General features: G+C 41.7%; 1 protein-coding gene, 1 long non-coding RNA gene and 1 other non-coding gene across 3 annotated transcripts in view; 1 reads left to right on the top strand and 2 right to left on the bottom strand.

The window, feature by feature from the left end:
- Positions 1–5,954: 5,954 nt before the first annotated feature.
- The window catches only part of KATNAL2 (katanin catalytic subunit A1 like 2), a 35,372-nt gene continuing 20,090 nt past the window's right edge, over positions 5,955–21,236 (bottom strand). Inside the window, exons 11-14 of the mRNA XM_019652711.1 lie at positions 19,535–19,645; positions 7,682–7,844; positions 6,739–6,841; positions 5,955–6,227 (exon numbers count right to left, since the gene is read on the bottom strand). Of these exons, the coding sequence (XP_019508256.1) occupies positions 6,088–6,227; positions 6,739–6,841; positions 7,682–7,844; positions 19,535–19,645 (517 nt within the window). The 3' untranslated portion in view covers positions 5,955–6,087. The remainder of the gene's footprint in view (positions 6,228–6,738; positions 6,842–7,681; positions 7,845–19,534; positions 19,646–21,236) is intronic.
- Positions 8,515–8,588, bottom strand: TRNAI-GAU (transfer RNA isoleucine (anticodon GAU)). The gene has a single exon. It is a non-coding gene; the product is annotated as a tRNA-Ile (tRNA).
- Positions 18,681–21,011, top strand: LOC109388197 (uncharacterized). Its single transcript, XR_002125158.1, has 3 exons — positions 18,681–18,773; positions 19,538–19,663; positions 20,157–21,011. It is a non-coding gene; the product is annotated as an uncharacterized LOC109388197 (long non-coding RNA).

Raw genomic sequence — 21,236 nt, 5'->3', positions numbered from 1 at the left:
AGTAGCTCCTCTCCTTTCGGTAGTTCGGTGAGCACTCTGTTCTTGTTTTTGTAGGTGCCCCAGCTTAGTACTTCAGCATCCTAGAGTGCAAAAGGTAGATGTTACAGGAACACCACCCCGATGAGAAAATGAGTGGAGTGGCAGAGAGCACAGGCTTGGGAGCCTGGCCGGCACTTAACGAGGCCTGTGACCCTGGGAAAGTCACCTAGCTTTCCGTGCCTCCTTTCCCTTATCTATAAAATGGAGATAACGAGAGAGCCTACCACATAGGCTTGTTGTGAGGGTTAAATGCATGATGCGTATATTGAGTACTTAGCATAGAATCAGCCACATGCTAAGTCCTGTGTGTGTGCAGTGACGATGGTGCAGACGTAGCAGGAGTGTTGGCATTTAACAGTCTGAAAAGGGTTGGTAGAAGTCATCTGTACAGTCAATTTAATGGGGGAAGTCTTCCTGAGGATTCAAAAATAAGGGGGGACATTCTACTACGTTTAAACTTTCTCAGGGCAAGGCCACAGAGAGAGAAGCTCTGCACGCAGGTAGGGAGCCTGCTTGGTACCTGGTGGACAGGCCCCATTCAGCTTCGGCCTGTTACCTGTGTGCCTGGGTCAATGAGTCTCTGTTTGCTGGTTGCTTCGTGCTGAGTGGCAGGTTAAGAAATGATGGAGCATGTAAGAAGAGGATTTTGCCTTGAGGACCCTGACTAGATGAGTTGCTAAGGAGAACACAGAGGACATGAGCACCCTATCCCTCCTCTCTGACATGATCCTGACTGCAGGATGGAGTGAGGTGTTCTCTCCTTCGAGCCCACGTAGCACTGTTAGATTACACTTAGGTCTTCACATGTGTCTTTTTCCCCACCAGACAGGACTGTGTCTCATTTTTAAAAAATATCTGCTACAGAACAGATAGGCACTCAGGTAGCTACTGAAGCAATAAAAACTAGCTGTAAATATTATAGGAATTTAATGCCAGAAGGTATAGCTGTGGGAAGGGAGGAGAAAATAAGATTCATTTTAGACTTGTTGCCATAGGGTGCGCCCCCTTAGACTCTTGGAAATAATGGATCTGATGCTCTGCAGAGAGGTTAGAGCTAAAGCAAAGAGGCAGGCATCAGTGATGGTCAGGAATTAAATAGAATGACAGGAATGGGTGAGATCACTGAGCATAATGGATCCAGCCAAGGAAAACAGCTTCTCTACTCGCCTCCATTCTGGTTTGGCTCTGTGGACCATTAAAGCCTGAGTTTGATATGTTATTGATTTAACAAACATAGGGCTTGCTAACTGGCCTGTCCACATTGCGTTTCATGAGGATAAACAAAAATCTTGGTTTACATCCAGGTTAGTATAAATATTCCCAGCTCAGCTTGTTGGTCTGCTTTGGGCCTCATGGAGATTTAATAACTGAAGTATCTAAAGGACTTCCATTTCCAGCCCTCCCATTTCAAGGGCTATCTTGTGTTACTAACCTCAAGCACAATGTTTGCATCAGGCTTACTGTAATCTTGTCCTGGGCTCAGAAAAGGGACCAAGTGGCATCTTAGGACTAGAAAGGGTATTAGAGAACACCCATTGTCAGGAGATGGTTGTTGAGCATCTTCCGTGAGCCAGGTGCATGCTAGGTGTGGAGGAGGATGGAGCACCAGTCCAGTAGGGGAGACATGATTGTTACTCTCAGTCTACTATCACACCTCAAGAATCAGCTAGTTTGACCGCAGCCTTACCTACCTACCATTCTACACCTGTCAGAACCGATTGTAACACCTAGGAAAGGAAAGTGGGCCCACCCTAAGTGACAGTTCCATCAGACACCTGTAGCTGTGGATGTCAGAAACTCCCTTGTAACCTCACCCTTAATTCCACATTTAAAAGTTACAGTAGCCTGCTGGATTAGTAAGTCGAAAACACACCTGCTTTGGTTGTGTTCAGTTATGTTTTGGATCGGATCAGTGGTTGTGTAATACAATGCACCTATAATGAAAATTGTGTTTAAATTGTGCAAATCTATTTCACTAGAACACTCTGCCTCAAGTAGCAGAATTCCTCTTTCATAATCAGTTGTTTGCATAGAGCCATGTTTGCATTATCAGGTTTCAAGTCACAAAAGTTTTCAGCAGATCTTGTATTAGGTCAGCCATTGAAGCCTACTGCCCACAGCATGCTGCTGTCTTTAAGAGGCAAGCAAAGCAAGGTGCCTGAGCACTAGAAATTATCGTAGTTTAAACTGTGTGTTAAAATCAGACAATTTTTTTCAGGGCTTACCTTCATGTTATACACATCTGTTTCCCTGGCTGATGTGCCTGAAAAGATCAAACTATTAAATGCCCACTGTGGGTAAAGCTCTAAGGAAGACAGAGCAGAATAGAGCTCCCACTCTTTAGATGCTATCTTCTAGTTGGGAAATTGATATGTATAAAAATGTATTTAACAGTCCAAAGGTCCTTGACGCGTTCAAGATAGTTGTCCTCTCAGAGAAGAGGTCGTGTGCAGTAAGCGAAGTGCTTTGGACCCTAATAAGAATATCTGATTCATGGGCTAGTATGTGAAGCAGGTACAGTGCTCAGAGACTCTTTGGCCTGTGCTATTTTAAAGAATGTTTAATTTATACAGTAGCAGTGAAAAAAGGATCACAACCATGGTGTTAACATTTGGGTAGGGTATACAGATGAAACATACACACAACAACTTAATACAACAGATACTGATAAGTGATGAAGATGAATAAAGCCAGCTAAAGTGAGAGAATTTTGGTAAGTATGGTCCGCTCAGGCCAGGAGGGCTTCTGATGGTGAACTGACTGACGTGCCAAACAAGCCAGAATTCTAGGGGCAGTTAACCTTGGTTGCCAACATCTGAGTATCAGTAAATTTCAAGTGCGGATCAACTACTGGTTTTCCTAGGACGATTGGAAGACCTGGCAATGTTAGGTTCGAATTTTACATTCATTTGGAGCTAAGTCACTGTTGTGTCATTCAGATAGTTCTGGCCCCCTCCACTTAACCACAGTCCCCACCTCTTCCTTGTCTCACACCTACCTGACTTTGCTCATGTGTCACTACCTTCCAAGTTCCTCTAGGCATTTGAGTTGTGACCTCTGCTTTAGAAGGAAATACGTCATGTTGGATTAGGTTAAATTTTCCTCCAACAACTAACAGGCCAATCTGTCTCCTTATAAACTTAGATGTGCTTTTAATCTACTTTAAACAAATAACCATAGAGACTCTAAACACAGTAGATTAATCATATGTGCTAGTTGGCCTCTCAAAGCCCCACTGAAATAAGAGGAAAGCAATAAAGAAGGTATAAATGCAAGAGAATGGTAAAGGAGACATCAGTGGACGAGAGGGCACAATAACTTGGAAGATGGTAAGTGGATGGAGTATTGATAATTAAAATCAGCACAAAGAAAAAAAAACAAAATTCATCCTGTAGAACAACCTCAAGACTCAAGGCTGGGAGACACTAGGTAGAGCGGAAGTGAGACATGAGACAGGGTTGAAAAGCATGGACTTGGTTCAAAGCTGGAAAACGAAATGGTTGGAGCCCCAGAAACCCTCCCCACCCTGAGCAGACAGATGAGAACCCCTTGCTTAGGTAGAAGAATGGAGGTTTATTTTCTGAAAAAGTGAAACCATGAAAGTTAAGGCCCTCGGGACGGTGAGCATGATATGGTGGGCAGGGTGAGATGCAGGACTGAAAATGGTGATTAGGTACATCTCTGTTTATACTACAGTGGTCCTGGGTTCCCATTCCTTTACAACATCAGGACCAGAGGGCATGAAGATAGAAGGGAAAACTTATCTGATATTTGGCGATTTGGAAAATAATACTGATGATGGGTATCTGACAGATCTGAAGATGTATTACATAAAAAATAAGAATAGATAGATACTTTGGAAATTAAGCAAATAAAAAAGGAAGTTATTGATTCCAGGAAAGATAAAACCAAAAAAGAAAATGTAATTCTGATTCACTAGTTGGCTTTGTGGTGCATATAATGTCCAGTTCTCATAGAAATACTGATTATTGAGTTAACCTAAAATCGTAACGCAACTATTTGGGATGATTGGAAAAGACATGTATGTGTGGTAGGGACAGGGCAGAGGGGTGAATGTGCTATATTTCATTTCATCCAAAGCAAAGAAGTCATTTTAATATATAAAACTGATTTTTTTTAAAAAGTCACCCAAATAAAAGCATGACCTAAAAACATACATGCATAATTATTTGGAGACAAACTTGCCAAGGGAAAGAGGACAGGAGGATTGAATATGTGCCTAAATGTAGGTGGAAGTGTTACAAAGATGAACTTGGAGATTCTTAAAAGGAATGTAGGAAGGATGTGGAGATGTTTCAAGTACACATTGGGTTTTACAAGTGGAAGAAAATTCCATGTATTTGCTGTGAGGAGTGGCAAAACCATACTTAACCTGGAGTCAGAAACGAATGGGCAGTGAGCTGAAAAGGCCCAAATGTTGTGTCACAAAGCATGTTATCCGCAGGAGTGTCTCCTCTGCCCCTCTACCTGTTCACTCTTCAGAACATGTTCAGTGCACACTCTGCTTTCCAACCTCAGCAAATTCACAGCTGTTGCGATACTGTGAAATCAGAAAGGATGGTAGCGGCCACAAGGAAATGGACTAACAGCTACAAGAAATGTCTGCTGGCAGCCTGACCAAGGAAATAACCCCAAAGCACAGAGGGAGGCCCTTTAGCTTAGAGACCTATTCATTTAGGTATCACTAGTACAGCATAGTGTAATACCTAATGATTATGAAGGGTACGTTTAGCATATCCTAAGATGAAATCTTTTTATTTCAAATTCGTTCTTTAGGGTATATTGTCAATTTGAACACATTTTCCATGAAATGACATTTTAAGAGGCATTTGAGAATATTCCACTCAAAATAATCAATACCCCCCAAGTGCTTTGTTTTTGTTTAAAAGGGTAAAGTCCTTTGGAATATTTAGCTATCCAAAATGTCCTCTTTCCTGGAAGTATTTCTTTGGAGGAGGAGCCTGTCTTGCAGGGATGAAGAAAACAAGGCAAGGAAGCAAAAAGAAGGTGACTTAACCAAAGGTAAGTTCTAGCTGGGGATCGGAGTGACATTATTTAGTGGAAGCCTTCAAAATTTATCAGGAGTTGAGTGAAAGTAGATGCCTCTCAGACTGTGGGCTTCTGAGGGAGATGCTTCTGGCTGTGTAGAACCCACAAGGAGATGGGGAGGAGCCTAGGGACAGGGGAGACCCAGGATGACGATTCCAGAAGCTCAGGTATCCCATCCTAAGCTTTTGATCCAACAAGGTGCTGTGGCAATGGCAAGGGAAGGGCAGAGCACATGGGATGTGAGATGTGGAGTCAAAAGATGCTATTAGGGGCCAGAACTCAAAACGCTCGGACTGGTAGCTAGTGGTGGTGGTGTGCTAGTCACCACTGTTTGCTCTCTAGACTCAAAACAGTCATCTCTAGAGATGGGTCACTAACATTTCCAGATGGGTCACTAACATTTCCGAGTGGGGCCTAGTCTGATAGGGGTTTGCTGCTGATAAAACTGGTTGAGGTCAGAATTAGGGAGAACTGATGAGATTCAGAATATTGTCAAAAACGATAGACTCTACATTTCCTCCTCTGTTCCCGTCTTATCCACCCTTGAACCGTCAGCTGGTCAGATGATCTGTCAAGCGGAGCTTCCGATTGGCTCCCCAACTCAGAACCACCATGTGCTTTCCGACACAACTTCCCTCGCTACATCTTGATCTTCAAAATGAAAACACCAGTTCACAAACGAGGAACACCACAAGAAATTGTTCATCAAAATTTTACGGAGTCTAATTGTGAGAAAAGTGTATTTATTGCATGACCCAATAGCACGTATTACCTATAATTGAAATCTTCAATTTTTTGCTGACATCAATTATGAAAAATTAATGAAAATATCACATTTCCCAAACAATACAGTTGTCCAAATTAGTCTTCAAGAATATTTTTTTTTCTGTTTCGGTCATTATGTTCTTCTCCCGCTTACGCTAAAAACCAGGAGGCCTCTGTGGTTGTCTTCATGGCCAGAGCAGGGTAAATGTGATTTCAGACAGACTCGAACTCGCTTTGCCAGGCTGAGTATCTCTGCATCAGATTCTTTGCTGAAGGCTTGGTGTGAGCTAGCACATCCAAAAAGTCAGCAGTGGTCACCGTATCCAGCTGGATCCCAGGTAAATTGCTGCTCTCTGGATAAAAACACAACAGTAACAGCACAACCATCGACCTTATGGTGATCAATGCTCTTGAAATGCTAATAGACCTTCTTTCAAGACAATGCATAATGCAGCATTCTTAATGGTTAATGCAGAAGAGGCAAGACGAAAGAGGGCTGGGGAAAACAAATTCTTTAATATGCAACTCAGCCCCTGAAGCCCAGACAAACGTGACTGAAATGTATCATTACCAAAGTATTATTTAATATTTATATAGTGCTGCAGTGGATCCAGCCCAACATCATAGTGTGCCAGAGAAATAAAAGCCCAAGCCCTAAGGAGTTTATCATCGAGGGGTAAAGTTGATCCAAAACGGAACACCAGAGGAGGGAAGAGTTGAGTGCAGGAAGGATCCGTGGACCCAAGAACCTGTGCGCGTCAAGAGCCACGAAGAACGGGAGCGAGGCTCCCTCTGCTGGTAAAAGTTGGAGTTGTAAACACAGATTTCCCTCCCAGAGCACCTTTGCTGTGATCCCAACCATACCTGACTGGTGATTCTCAAGGGCATTGAAGATCTTCCTCACAGGCCGCATAGCTGCTTCCCTGCAGACCAGCTTGATGTCTGAGCCCGAGTAGCCCTCGGTCTCCTGAAACAGCCGCAAAACAGCCATTGGTCAGCAGGCAGAATGCTGGTGCTGATGACATCCTTATGGGCAGAGCCCCTGTTTAGATTCTGTATCTGCCCCCCATGAATGCTATGCAAATATTCCTGATAGAGAATGCTTGGGGGAAGAGAGGCCACTCATTTGTTTGAATAACCTAAGACACTGGGCCATAAACAACTTCCTAAATCTATACAAATACGTGATATAAGATGCTGGTAAAGGATTGGACCACCCAAGTTAGCCTAATGGGGCCCTTGTGTGCAAACCCAAGGATGATCAAATTTAGTAGACGGTTTTGTCCTTGTAAATAAGATCATGCCTGCCTTTGAGGAACCTCAGAGAACAGCAAGTCTTAAGTGTCCACTCAGAGGAGGCAATGATACCAGTGCCAATGGGGGTAACAGACAAGTACCTAGAGCTTTTCCATTTGTGGAAGACTCATTAAATCATCCCAGTAATCCTTTGTGGTGTATCTGTTACCCACTTGACAGATGAAGAAGCTGAGGCTCAGAGAGTAAGTGATTTCCCCCGAAGTCACACAGCTAGGAAGTTGCCTGCAAGGCCAGGATTTAACAATAGGTTCTCTCAGTGTAAACCCTGTGCTGTTTCTAGTACTCGCATTGTTTCTCTCGGCTTGAATAATATTTCTCAGTGACAAAGAGCTCATTCTTTCATGAAGAAGAGGCCCATTGCATTGCTGGGGAGTTTGGATCTTTTCTAAGTGATTCAAGGAAGAGGCTCCAGGCAGCTCCTGAGAAGACCCTTCCTAGAAGACGTGTTGTGCCTGCTTGGCCTGCAGATACCGCCCTCCAGGCTGTGTACCTGGCTCAGCACGCTGTACTCCAGCTCCGTGCGCAGCTCCAGGGCTCTGCTGTTGCTCACAGGGGGCAGCCAGTGGTGGATCATGGCCTGCCTGGCCTCCTGGCTGGGGAGATCAACCAGAATCCTTTTCTCTAGGCGCCGTAACATGGCATGGTCCAGCTCCCTGAAATCACATCAGATCAAGGAACTAGCTGGGGCAGAAAACTCACTTCCTTAGCAACAACTGCAGCTGAAGAACAGTTTGGCACTGCAGGAAGCAATTGTGCATTGTAACTGTTCCTCTACGTCTATGCCTGAGCGGGTAGGACAGTCACCTCATGTTGTTTGGGAGAAAGAATTGGTTAAAAAAAGAAAAGAAAATACATCCCCCAAAATACTTCATGTAAAGCGGGGTAGTTTTAGGTGACTTAATTTGGGGGGAAATAATCTAACTAACAACAACCAAACAATTCCCATTGCAGTCGTAACATGAATTATTCAGTCTGACCCTGCCAGTGAGTAAATTATTCCTGACAATAACTTGGGCACTAGTCCAAGATTCTCATACGTTCTGGAGCAAATGACCATCTCACTCTATCGCTCTGGTGAACTCAAAGAGCGAATGCTCCTTCCAGAGTCCCCACTGCACATGTGGCCCTTGGTGATACTCACTGGTGCTCCTTCCAAAACATTATCAGGCCAGGTTGATGCTATTTTACATCTGCATGCCATTTCCCTAAATTTCTTACTTAAAAAAAATTTTTTTTTATTGGGAAACAGCCATGGTCATTGGTTACACATTGCTTTCATGCTACAATGGCATAGTTGATTCTTAAGGAGGGCGCAGCTCACAGTGGCCCATGCGGGGATTGAACCGGCAACCTTGGTGTTATCAGCACCATGCTCTAACCAACTGAGCTAACTGGCCACCCCACCCTAAATTTCTTTCTTTCTTTTTTTTTCCCTAGCTGAGCCATCCTGCCACCTTTTGGCAGCTCAGCGGCAGCTCAGCTGGGGCCGGGCATCGAACCGCTGTTGCTCAGAGCTCAAACTCTTGAGCAAGCTCTTAACTGAGCCACTCAGCTGGCCCCCTAAATTTCTTAATATAAAATTTTCAAACAAAAAAGTGGAATAAAACAATGACTATCCATATACCTACCATCTCGAGTCAATAACAGTTAACATTTGCCATATCTCCTTCACATCTATTTAGCTAAATTATTTCAAAGTAAATTACATCATAAAATCCCACCCCTAAATGCTTCTGCATGCATTCCCCCCACTAAAGGACCTTTTCTTACATAGCTACAGCACTGTTATGACACCTAACAGAATTAACACTGATGGTATAATATGTCTAATGCTCATTCCATATTAAAATCTCTTCAATCATGCCAAAAATATAGTTTTCCAACCAAAATCCAATCAAGAATCACGCATTACATATGATTATGTCTCGTAAATCTCACAATTCAGACGAGCCTTCTTGCCCTGCCTCCTTTGAAGAGATAAGACTAGTTGTAAAAGATCCCACAACCGGAATTCCCCTGATGCTTTCCTCCTGGTATCATGTAACTAGTTCCTCTATCCCCTGTTCTCTAAGATGGATGTTAGCTCTAAAAGCTTAATTAGAATCAGGGTAAAAATTTTGTCTGGTTTATTTCATGGATGAAGTATATCAACATGTTTTCATATTTATTAGGCTCCGCCTGTTGGTTTTTCTCATTGTTAGTGATGTGGTGTTTAATTACCGGGATCTTCTAGTGACATTGGATCTCTCCATTGTAAGGGAAACATCTCTTTGCAAGCCTTAAGTATGCTGAGCCATCCTGCCACCTGTTGGCAGCTCAGCGGCAGCTCAGCAGCAGCTCAGCTCGGGCCAGGAATTGAACCGGCAACCCTGTTGCTCAGAGCTCGCACTCTTGAGCAAGCTCTTAACCAACTGAGCCACTCGGCCGGCCCCTCTCCATCCCCTTTCAACTAATGGCTTTAGCATTTATTAATGTACTTTGAGTCAATTATTTCATGAGAGTGGTGCAAAATGGTGATTTAAATTTTTTTTATTCTATGTGTTATTTGGAATTATTATGGAGAGTTTTCCTTCATTAACTGGGGCTCTTTAGTTACCCTGAATTACCATTCTTGTTATCAACAGATCATTTTGAGTGTGAGTCTGTGAACTCTTTATATGTTAAAATTTCAAGTTCCTAGCAGGGAGGGAAACACCTGTTTGATTCCCTAGTATAGAAATTAGCAAATGCCTGTGTGTTGGTCTGGCTTGCTCATTAATGAAGAGGAACCATGAAAACATCCTCACCAGATATTTCTCATTCATAAAGACATGAGAATTTCCAAAGCATCCTCCCATTTTTCTTACTCTCATTCTGAATCTATGTCATGCTATTTCTTTTTAAGTTAAAAAATGAAAACACCCTTTCAGGAAGCATATCTGAATCCTAAATTGGAGTGGCCAGATTTCCTTAAAGATGGTGTCTTTTCTTTACCTATTATTCCTCCAATCCTGAGCTGAGAACCATAGTCCAGGGGTTCCTTACCAGGAATAAGTTACCTGTTTCTTTATCAGCTTCACCCTGTTGAAATTCATCTCGTATCAGAGCCTCAACCACCTCTTCCCTTGCACAATTCCCCCTCTCAAGGCCAACATGCATATTTAAAGCAGAGGGTCAAAGACACTTTGCAGAACTGTTAGGAGATTATCTTTCATATTTGAAATGTTAGTAAAAGGTAATGTTTAAATAGCACTCTCTTAAGTGGTAAGGACTATTTTAAGCATTTTACAGATATTAATTCATTTCTCACAACAACCCTATGAGGTAGGTACTATTATCTCCATTTTAAGATGAACAAACTGAGGCACAGAGACTAAGTAGCTTGCTTGAGGTCAGACACCAAGAAGTAAGACTCTAGAGCCTGTCTCTGTCACTGTTCTGCTTCCAGCACAGGTACTGCAGGCAGACTCCTAAGTCACATCCGGGTAAAGTTCAGAACCCTGAGAATGAAGAGAGGATTATAATAGCATCCACAGAAGAAAGGTTACATACGAAGGATCAAGGATGGCTTCTCACTAGTAATGTGAGATATTAGAAGCAAACAGAACAATGCCTTCAAAATTCCAAGGAAAAGTAATTTCCAAGGTAGAAATGTATATATCTTGGTCAAACCTTTAATTACGTTGGTAGACAGAACAAAGATATTTTTAACATGCAAAGTCTAAAAAAAAATTTATCTCCTATGTACCCTTTATCAGGAATGCACCAAAAGGAGAGAGTAAACCAAACCAAAGAGCCACATGGAATCTAAGAAACAGTTTGACACAGAAAGAGGAGGACCTTCCCAGGTTGATGAGGTGAGGTCCCAGGGTCTCCTCTATATCCTGGGTGAAGAGGACAACCAGTTCAGTTTGGAGTTGGTAAGAAGTTTCTAGAAGACATGTCTCCAAGAAGATGAAATTGATAGAATACCTGAGTGTGTCTGAATGAACCCAGAGGTGATTTAGATAGTTAGCAGGCAGTAGGGGAGGGTGAGGTGAGTGGGGAGAAGGAAAGAAGAGAGGGCAGTGGGAGATCTTTTACTAGAGAAAAGAAACCATTAAACTCATATTTTAGGAATTTAGTTCAGCAATGTTGACCACTTGCCAAGCGTACTGTCACTGGTAAGTCTTCAATGTACAGAAATGAATTAGGCAAACTCCTACTTATAAGTAAATTATAGAGAGGTTTTGGCCTTGGGCTGCAAGAATCAAAGATAAAATAAGACGGGATCACACTGAAAACCAGGAAGGAAAAGTGAATAAGCTGAAAAAATGGCAGAGCTAGGGGTGATCAGCAGTTGCCATATTTCTTCCCTGGCCTTTCCTTAGACAAGCTGACCCCACCTGAAAAGGTCAGGGACGGCAAAAGGAAGGTTCTTTTGTTGGGGCACCTTCTTCTTGGTCTCCCCATTCCATCCTAAGTGACTTCATGCAGAGGGAGGTGGGAAAACAGTCCCCAGTCCCTCACTATCGATGTCTGTATTGATCAGCTAATGCCCTAAAGCAACAGATTTACCTCAAAACTGCCTGTGGGCACAAAATAAGTGCAACTCTCTGACAGCCAGTCCTGATGAATGCACTTTTAATGACATCAATAATAATAGAATCATACAACGGAGGAAACAAAGGACAAATGGAATGTACCCAGGAATTATTCTTTATGCCAATATATTTATATGAAAAAATTTAACCTGTGGCAACCAGGAGACATTCTCTTTAGCTCTGACACTTTGATTTTTGACTAGTTAGCCTGTTCCCTTGTCTTCTTTATTTTGGTTATCTGATACTCTCTTTGCCTCAAAGGTCAAAGGTAACCAGTGAGAGTGACATGTGAGACACTGAGAAGGCGCACAGACCTCAGAGCCTGGACACCTGGACAGTTTACACAGGCTATGAGGCCTTGCACCTGAACTCCTGGGCTCCTGGGCCAAACCTTCCGGGGTGCTTTCAGGAACTGTCTTCATTTGGTTCCTGGGACGGAGATCATCCCAAATTTTACAGAATTTGGAAACCAAATATAATTCCAGTTCGTTCATTCAATAGTTCAACCATATTCCGTGCAAACTGTCTCAGCATGATTGGAGAAAAGCAAAGTTTTGTAAGCAGTCTTTGCAGTACGTCCATAACCAACATGAAGTGACTGGTCATGGCAATCCTTGAAGGTGCCGGTTAAGGAATTGCTGTATTTATTCTTTGGTAGCTGGTGGGGAGCCAATGAATAAATCATTGCAGATTGCCATGTCTCCCACAGTGAGCCCTGCATAGGCTGACTCCTACCTACATTTTCCACTTGGGCCAGCTTCTCGCTGGAACCCAGGGGATGCATGGGAGTTATTGTGGGAAAAACAATTTTTGGGGGTATGTCTGCTGAGCTCTTCAATCACATGCATACACTTCAATAGAAATATCATACTGGAGAGGAGAGAATTCATATAGGAAGAAGTCGGTTTATACAGGTGCGTTCCTACCCATTCCCAATGCAGTAATCTCTTAGATCTTATGCTCTCTTCTAAATATTAGGATTTGGGGTTTTGTTTTCTTTTTACTAAAATTTGGTCATACCAGATGTCTGATTTTAAAGAGGGATTGTGAAATTTTTAGCCTTTTTGCAAATATAGCAAGAAAAAGGCGAGTTTCAACATGTTTCGCACACACAATTTTTCAAACCTTATTTGTACAAACTACTGTCAGGTTACATAGACATCTAAAGATGGCGTTGGCCTTAATGGCCCTGTTCAGTATTTTGTTTCCCTCTGGACTCCTAGGCCTGAAACTATGAATACTCAACCATCGAAGTAGGTCACATTAGCCCTAATTATGCTCGCTAAACATTTCTTACGTGGCTGTTACTTTAAGGGGTAATATTAAAGATGCAACCAACGTGTGTTATTCTTCTGACTGCTTATTTACGCATCAAGCTACACAGATGACCTGTTATTTCTGGCTTCCTTCTTCTCCTCTCTGTGAGGCTATAGATCAGGGAAGGTGCTCCTTGGAGGAGAAGCACTGACTAAACAAAGATGCTGCATGCCATCTTGCTGCTGAGAAGGGAGAACGTGACTGCCCCTGTGAGACAGATGGAGTTGTCTTGGGAAAATGTAAGTTAACAAGCAATAAAGGATAGCCTAGTGCCCTGTAAGATGCTACAGATGAGAACTACCATCACCCAACCGTAGAGAATTTCTTTTGGGATTTTAGGACTGGGCTTTTACGTGGTTTGATAGGATTTAATTATTTCTCCCAGAAGGACAGACTGCTTGAATCAGATAAGTTTATTTCCTCACCTAAGACTCTGAAATCAAGATAAAGGTCTGTCCTAATATTCTTGATAAAAATATACTATTTCCTCAGACAAGGAGTTGGACAATATGTAGCAAGTAGCTTAAAAAACATCTATACCCTTTGATACAGTAATCCTACTTCTAGAAATCTGTCCTAAAGAAATAACCAGATTTTGGTCCAAGGTTTTCTTCACGGAAGTTCCCTACAGTGTTATTTATAATAGAAAAAAGTTGGGAGCATCATATATGTTCAACAGGAAAGGAATGATGAACTAAATTGGGGTATGTTCACATGTGGGAATTTGGGGCAGCCATTACAAAATCCAATTTTCAAGGATTATTTAATGACATTAGAAATGTTCTTACTATAATGTTAAGGATTAAAAGCAGGACACTAGTGGGAATACAAAATGTACAACCTTGATGGAGGGAAATTTGGCAATCTCTACTATAATTTCATGTACATTAACCCTTTGACCCAGCAATTCTATTTCCAGGAACCTACCCCAAAGATCACACTGGCAAATACACAGTGATATATGCACACTGTTACTCATTGCAGCATTGTTTTTAATAGCAGGAGAGTAGGAATAACTCATATCCCATCATTAGGTGATTGGGATAGATTACCATATGTACTAAATGGGACATATGCAGCTATACAGGGAATAAGGAAGAATTTTCTGTATTTATTTGGAAGGATCTCCAGAATATTTTGTTTTAAAAAAATCAAGATACAGGACAATTTATATATCTCCTTTTTTGTAAGGAAACCAAGTTCAGTTATTTTATGGCATTCTTAAAGAAAAAACCCAAGAGTTTAGCTGTGGAGTATACGATAGGTTGTCTCTATATAATATCTGTCAATTCCTTCTAATAGTCCAGGAGTCTCAACTGGGGGTGAGTTTGCCCCCAGGAAATATCTGGCAGGCAATGTAGGGGACATATTTTCATTGTCACAACTGGAGGATGGTGCTACTAGCATCTTGTGGGGAAAGGCCAGGGATGCTGCTCAAGCATCATACAATGCACAGGATTGCTCCCCAACAAAGAGTTGTGTGACCCAAAATGTCAATAGTGCTGAGGCTGAGAAATCCGGAATTAGCACTTTCGTCTTAGTTAGGCCAGGTCTGTACCATTTTCCTCACCAAACTGTTACGGTCATGATAGTATTGGTGTTATTACTGAGAAACTTTGTTATACACACTAATACAAAATAGATTTACATATTAGGTAAAATGAATATTCATTACATTAATATTATTAAGTAATAAGAGATTCATAATTAGAAAAAACATACACATATAAAATCAAAGAACTAGAAACCTTGTACTCTTAAATTTGAATGGAAAATACTAGTATGAACTCATTATTTGCTTCTTTTTAAAACTATGTATTTCCTACTCTGCCCAATCAAAAGGCAAAAAAGTAATGGTAATCCAGTAGCAAGGAGCAAGCACCCCTAATTGTGAGACTGTGATTTTCTAAGTATCATTTCCCATTAACGGGAAATAATCCGCAGGACTCTATGAATCAACAGCTGATTCCAGGCCTGGAGCAGAATGTGCAAATGGAACCTGGGCCATTCCTCTTGTGCAAATAGCAAAGAAACTTGACCGTGGCCACACCGAACAGAGAGAGACTAAGAAGTAGAACCCTAAAATTCTATTTTGGGTAGTGAATGTTGGAAGGCAGTTATCAATCTCTGCCACAGCAACATGGGTTTAGACAAATTAGTCTCTGGATCTGCACAGTCCAGTATGGTAGCCATCAGCCACATGTACCTACTGGACACTTGAAACGTGGCGAGTCCAAATTGAAGTGTGCCGTTAGTGTAAAATATACACAGAAATATGGCGAGTCCAAATTGAAATGTGCCGTTAGTGTAAAATATACACAGATTTCAAAGATTTAGCATGAAAAAATAAAGTAAAATATCGCAATATTTTTATATTGAGTACATATTAAAATGATAATGTTTTGGATATATTGGGTCAACTATAATATGTTATTAAAATTAATTGTATGATTCTTTTTATATTTTTTAGTGTGGCTACTAGAAACTTCTAAAGTATATGTGTGCCTCACGTTATATTTCTGTTAGGCAGCATTGTAGAATAACCAGTTGTAGGGTCTTCTAAAAAGCTCCAAGCCTGGGAAGGACAGACATGGGAAGTTTAGCAAGGGCAGAAAGAGAGAAAAAGGAACAAAAAAAGTTCAGGAAGAGAGGAAGGGAGGGGAGAAAAAGGAAAGAGGAGGGGAGGAAGGGAGGGAGGGAAGGAAGGAAGGAAGGAAGGAAGGAAGGAAGGAAGGAAGGAAGGAAGGAAGGAAGGAAGGCAGGCCTGACTAATGGCCACAGAATGGGAGAAAATATCTACAAATTATATAGCGGATAGAGGACTTCTATATTCATATATATATGGGACTATGTAAGACAAATCTTATCACTCAATAATGAAAAGACACATTTGAAAATGGATGAAGGATTTGAAAAGACATTTCTCCAAAGAAGATAAGACCAATAAGTACATGAAAAGATGCTCAATATCATTAGTCATCAGGGCAAGGCAAATCAAAACTGAGATGCGACTTCTCATCCACTAGGATGGCTATACTCAAAAAGATAATAATGGGCCGGCCAAGTGGCACACTGGTTAAGAGTTGGCTTGGGACGCCAGCTCTGAGCACGTTAAGGCTAGTGACACTGCGCCCTCTACAGCTAAGATAGTGAACAATAGCTCCATCTGGAGCTGGGCTGCAGTGAGTCGCCGGCGATGGTGTAGGCTACAGTGAGGCTGCAGTGGGCTGCCGTAAGCTACCGTGAGTGGCTGGCAGCCGACGTGAGCTGCCAAGGGCCACAGTGAGCAACTGTCTAGTGCTGGCGACAGATCTGCCTCACGCGGGAAGAGCACAATGATCATACCAACATGGGCCAGTGAAGCGACATCCTCCACAACTAGACTGAAGAACAAAAGGACAGCAACTTGTCTGCTCCCCTTCCCTGATTCCCCAACGCTGTTCCCCTCCCCCAATTCCCCAATAAAATATTTAAAAAAAAGAGAGATAATAACAACAGTTAATGAGGATATGGAGAAATTGGAACCTTCATCCATTGCTAGTAGGAGTGTTAAATGGTGCGGCACTTTGGAAAACAGTTTGGCAGTTCCTTTAACGATTAAACATAGAGTTACCATAATAATTCCATTCATGAGAATAGGAAAATCTACAGAAACAGAGAGTAGATTGATGGTTGCCTAGTGCTGAGGGTTGGAGGTGATTGCAAATGGATATAGAATTTCTCTTGAAGGTAAAAAAAAAATGTTCTAAAATTGATTATGGTGATGGTTGTACAATCCTATAAATATAGTTAAAACTATATTGTAATTATACACTTTAAATGAGTGAATTGTACGGTATGTGAGTTATATCTCAACAAAAGTTTTTAAAAAACTAATGAGGTTATTCCTGACAAGTCATTAATTAGATGAGAAAGGGAGGGGGGAGGAGAGAGAGAGAGAAAGAGAGAGAGCGAGCACCTGGCTTATTGGTTACCTCTGGAAGTTACTAGGGTACCAACTCATGGCCCAAAAAATCAGAGAGAAAGAATCCTGATTTTGTAGTGTGAACTACATTTCAGGACAACAAAATAACCCTACTGGATGAGAGAAAGTTCAATTATAGAGAAGAATTCGAACTCTCAACCAGAAGGAATGGTAGACTCACACCCTAGTGAAATAAGAGCTTCAGACAAAAGCCATCAATGGATGCTAAAACCATTGATGGGAACTGTATACCTGAACCCACTGATCGATCTTGGCTTCACCCAAAGCTGGACCAGAGGACATTACCTACCTCTGAATGTAATGCAATGTAATACACAGAGCATCACCTATGAAGTATGTTTGCCAAAAAATTATATTGATCCTGAATCTAGTCAATCTAACATTTAGTTTATTTATATGGGTAAGAGAAACAAGCTAAGTACTACCATAAGGATACAATGACCAAATCCAGAAAGTTTGGATGCTCCACAGGACAGTCTCCCTAGCAATCACGTCAATGGCACATGGGGAGAAAAACAGAAGGGGCTTTGTCTGTTCTAGGTTAAAAGAGACTCAAAAGAACAAGCAGTTACAAAATGCAAACCTTGCTAGGATACCCATTCAGTAAATCAATTGTAAAAAGTCATTTCTGAAACAATATGGGAAGCCTGAATATAAACTGAATATTAGATGATGTTAAGGAATTAGTATTAATGTTGTTGGGGGTGATAATGGCATTTTGGTGATGTAAGAAAATGTCCTTATTTTTTAAAGATGTACGCTGAAGCATATGTGTGAGAAATAACAGTAATCTGGGATATTCAGCAAAGAAGGGGGGAGGCAGGAATCGATGAAATCAACTGTGCAAGATTGTTAGTTACTGAAACTGTGGAATGGTGGGTTCTTTGGGCTTTTTTCTCTTTTTTAGTGTTTGCTTGGAATTTTTCATAATAAAATGTTTTTTTTTTAATCCCGGTAATGTGTAAGGTTAGAACATATTGGTTGCAAGGTGCATTGTAACAAAGCAATCTGTGATATAAAAGAACCCAAGCTCAAAAGCACATGTGTATTTGCCATTTGACATGTTGAGAGGAATTCTTTTAGGAAAGCCCTTCTAAGCTCCCTTAATTTAGTTTTGTATTGTTTGCTAGCCTTTTCTCCCCTCCCCGTCCCTGTGAACCATTTTATTTGTGGGGTTTACCTTAGGGAAATTGTGGCAGCACAGTCTCTTCCTAAACAAAGTCCTAGCTGTCACTGGGAGCAGAGAGTCCTCTATTCCTCCAGAAAATGTGTAGGTCTCCCTGGGGGCATAGATCCTCCTGGCACCGTGCACAGAGCTTCACTGTTTTCCCACACCCTCTCCTGGGACATAAGAGAAGTCTTATGACCAACCCTGTTTCAAATGGATGAAGGAACAGAAATTCTTTGTCTAGAGGATTCCACAACCACACTTAAATGACATGTCTCTGGACCCCACTTTGATATTGTCTGTAAATAACCTGTATCTTCAAAATGCAAAATGATGAACACCTTAGCACATTAGAGAATGTCTTATAAACTTGTGGGGAGGTAGAACCAGGTTTAAATTACGAATATATTTAAAATAACAGATTACACATAAACATCATGATCTCTTTTCAGTGACTTCTGCTTTGGGATCCCATATGATCAGCATGTACTACAGAAGAGTTTCTTGTGTCATCTTGAATGTGGAAACAGAAATGGATGGGAGTGTTCAGGTAAGGGTGTCACAAGTTGGAGCTCTATTGCACATTTGCTGCTGACGTCGGGTGGGTTGACCTTCCTTGACCTTGGTCCCTCTCTGCCAATGGAAAAGTAGTGTTTCCTTATCTGTCTCCTGTCTCACCTGTATCTCAGAAGAAATAATGTACATGAAAATATTCTTGGAACTATAAAGGGATTATAATTATTTTTTAAATATACTCTCCAAGTAGATACTGCTTTTCCCTAGTCAACATCTCTTATTTCCCAGTTCCACTTCTAGAATTGTTCTTAAACCATTCTGGGATACAGTTTGAATAAAAGACTCTGAAAATAGATTATATTTTCAATTAGAGATTATTTACCTTCCTATTTACTGTGCAACATTCAAGAAAATATTTTCCTCCTATCTTAAAAAAAATTGAATACTGTTAAAATCCAAACATACTATTTCTGGAATATTCCTTGAGTCCTGGATATTTTAGCATTTTATAGTTCTCTGCCAAAGTCCTGTTTAAACATAGCAAATAAATTGTCTTTAAACTCAAAATGTCCATTTTAAATATTGTCAGTGGTAGCTGTGGCCTACACACCTTCTATTAAGGCAGATTCTTTCACAGTACAGATAGCAAGGATTGAGGACTTGAACAGGGAAGCCTTCAGATTAACCTTCCAGGGCTAGAACTAAACAACGAGGCTTTGCCCCAAGTGCTCACTGTAGTATCTTCATGTATATTCTGTGAAAACATATTCAAAATGTATTCTCCACATCTCTTACCAGGGCAGGTTAGAAGCTGCTAAGACAAACACGAGATCTTCTGAGCGAGCCAGCCCATCCATCTGCACCAGTAGCTCTGTCTTCATCCTGAGGCTTCCTTCGTGCTCTCCCCTAGAGAGGGACAAGGAGGTGAGGCTGTCCCCGGGGCAGAGCCTTCACTTCCATGACCAGAGCAGCTCTCACAGTCATTACTCAGTGACTGTGGGAAGGGGCCCCGTCTGGCAGCTGACCCCTTCCTTGCCTCATTCTTGGGAGCCACTCGTACTAGAGTTGGAGCAAACAAGCCGTTTGCGACTACTTTCCCACAGAGAGGAAGAGAGAGGAAGTGAAGAAATATAATGATGACATTGGAAAGAAAACCAAAGGTTGGCGGCGAACTAGAAAATAACTGAAGGGTAGACAGTGCCACTGATAGATTAAATGCAACCCACTGTGTCTACCTGCAGTATTATTTACCCTTTTCAAAAAAATGGCATAATTGAGAATAATCCTTTTCATTTATGTAGCGGGCATGAAACAAGTTTCACAGGCAGTATTTCTTTTAATATAACTTATGGATATGAACAGTCCAAAAAGAGCAATGCACTGCTAAACTGAATCTGTTTCACTCTCTTCTAAAAAGGCAGGATAATGACGTGGGAACTACGCTTCCCAGGCACAGCAGATGGGAGGCAGTTTCCTGTGCACATTCGTCCTCCAAGCCCTCCACCACCGCTGCCAAAGACCCTCCCACCAAGAAAGAGCTCACTACAGAACCTGAACAATTTATACTGGCTCTAAATACCACATCTTGCAGGATTCACTTGTATAGATGGAGGAAAAAGGACAAAAAAAGAAAAGAAAGAAAGAAAGAAAAAGCCCCTCTTAGACAACACAACATGCAACTATATATCGTGGCAACCCAAACCAGGTCTGCGTTTTTAGGAGCTATGCCCCTTACTATCCATCTCTTTTCCTAAGAGAGCCGCCTCACAGTATAGTTATATACTTATTTAGCATTTGCCCCTAATTATTATTCTTTTAACGTAATATGACCCAAGAAGTCTTCCAAGCACCTGCCCCAATTCCCTGACCAATTCCCTGAAAATCCTAGTTTTAGAATTTAAGTTCCAGACAGGAAAACTGACACTCGGTGCAAAACCTAGCGCCCACTCAAGGACAGCGGGGGAAGTTTCCAGATCAGCTCAATCAAAGCTGTGGGGAGTCCAGGAATGGAGATCGACAAAGGGAACGTAAGAGCGAGTGCACAGGTCACGAGGGGCTGGCGGGTGGGGCGCCCAGGGCTTTGCCGAGGGAGTGGCCACCAGAGGGGCCTGCGCAGCTCCCTGCTCCAGGCAGGCCCCATATCGAGGGGCCGAGGGCCCCAGTCTGGGGCTGACAGCACCCATTAAGCCATGGGATCTTCCTGTTTCAATCAATGGCAGGAATCCCATGCACCTTAATGGCTGGTTTTTTCCCCACTGGGAAAATGGTTTTCAATAAGTAAAATTTCATAAATTATATTCGTTATACTTCCAACAAGTTAATTATTACTATGAGTTCTGTTTTGATGATAGACCATTAGAGACCATTAATAAATGCACTGTGTTGAGATTTCCCAGAGATCCGGTGTTTTTCAAGCCAGAGGAGCCAAGTTTAGCAAAAAGTTTCAGAGAAAAATACCTCTGATCAAGACAGAAAGGCATTCTTAACTAACCCCCCC

The sequence above is a fragment of the Hipposideros armiger genome, unplaced genomic scaffold (assembly GCF_001890085.2).
Source record: "Hipposideros armiger isolate ML-2016 unplaced genomic scaffold, ASM189008v1 scaffold_186, whole genome shotgun sequence".
NCBI classification, from domain to species: Eukaryota; Metazoa; Chordata; class Mammalia; order Chiroptera; family Hipposideridae; genus Hipposideros; species Hipposideros armiger.
The sequence above is the reverse complement of the archived record's forward strand: the minus strand, read 5'-3'. Positions and strand labels throughout refer to the sequence as shown.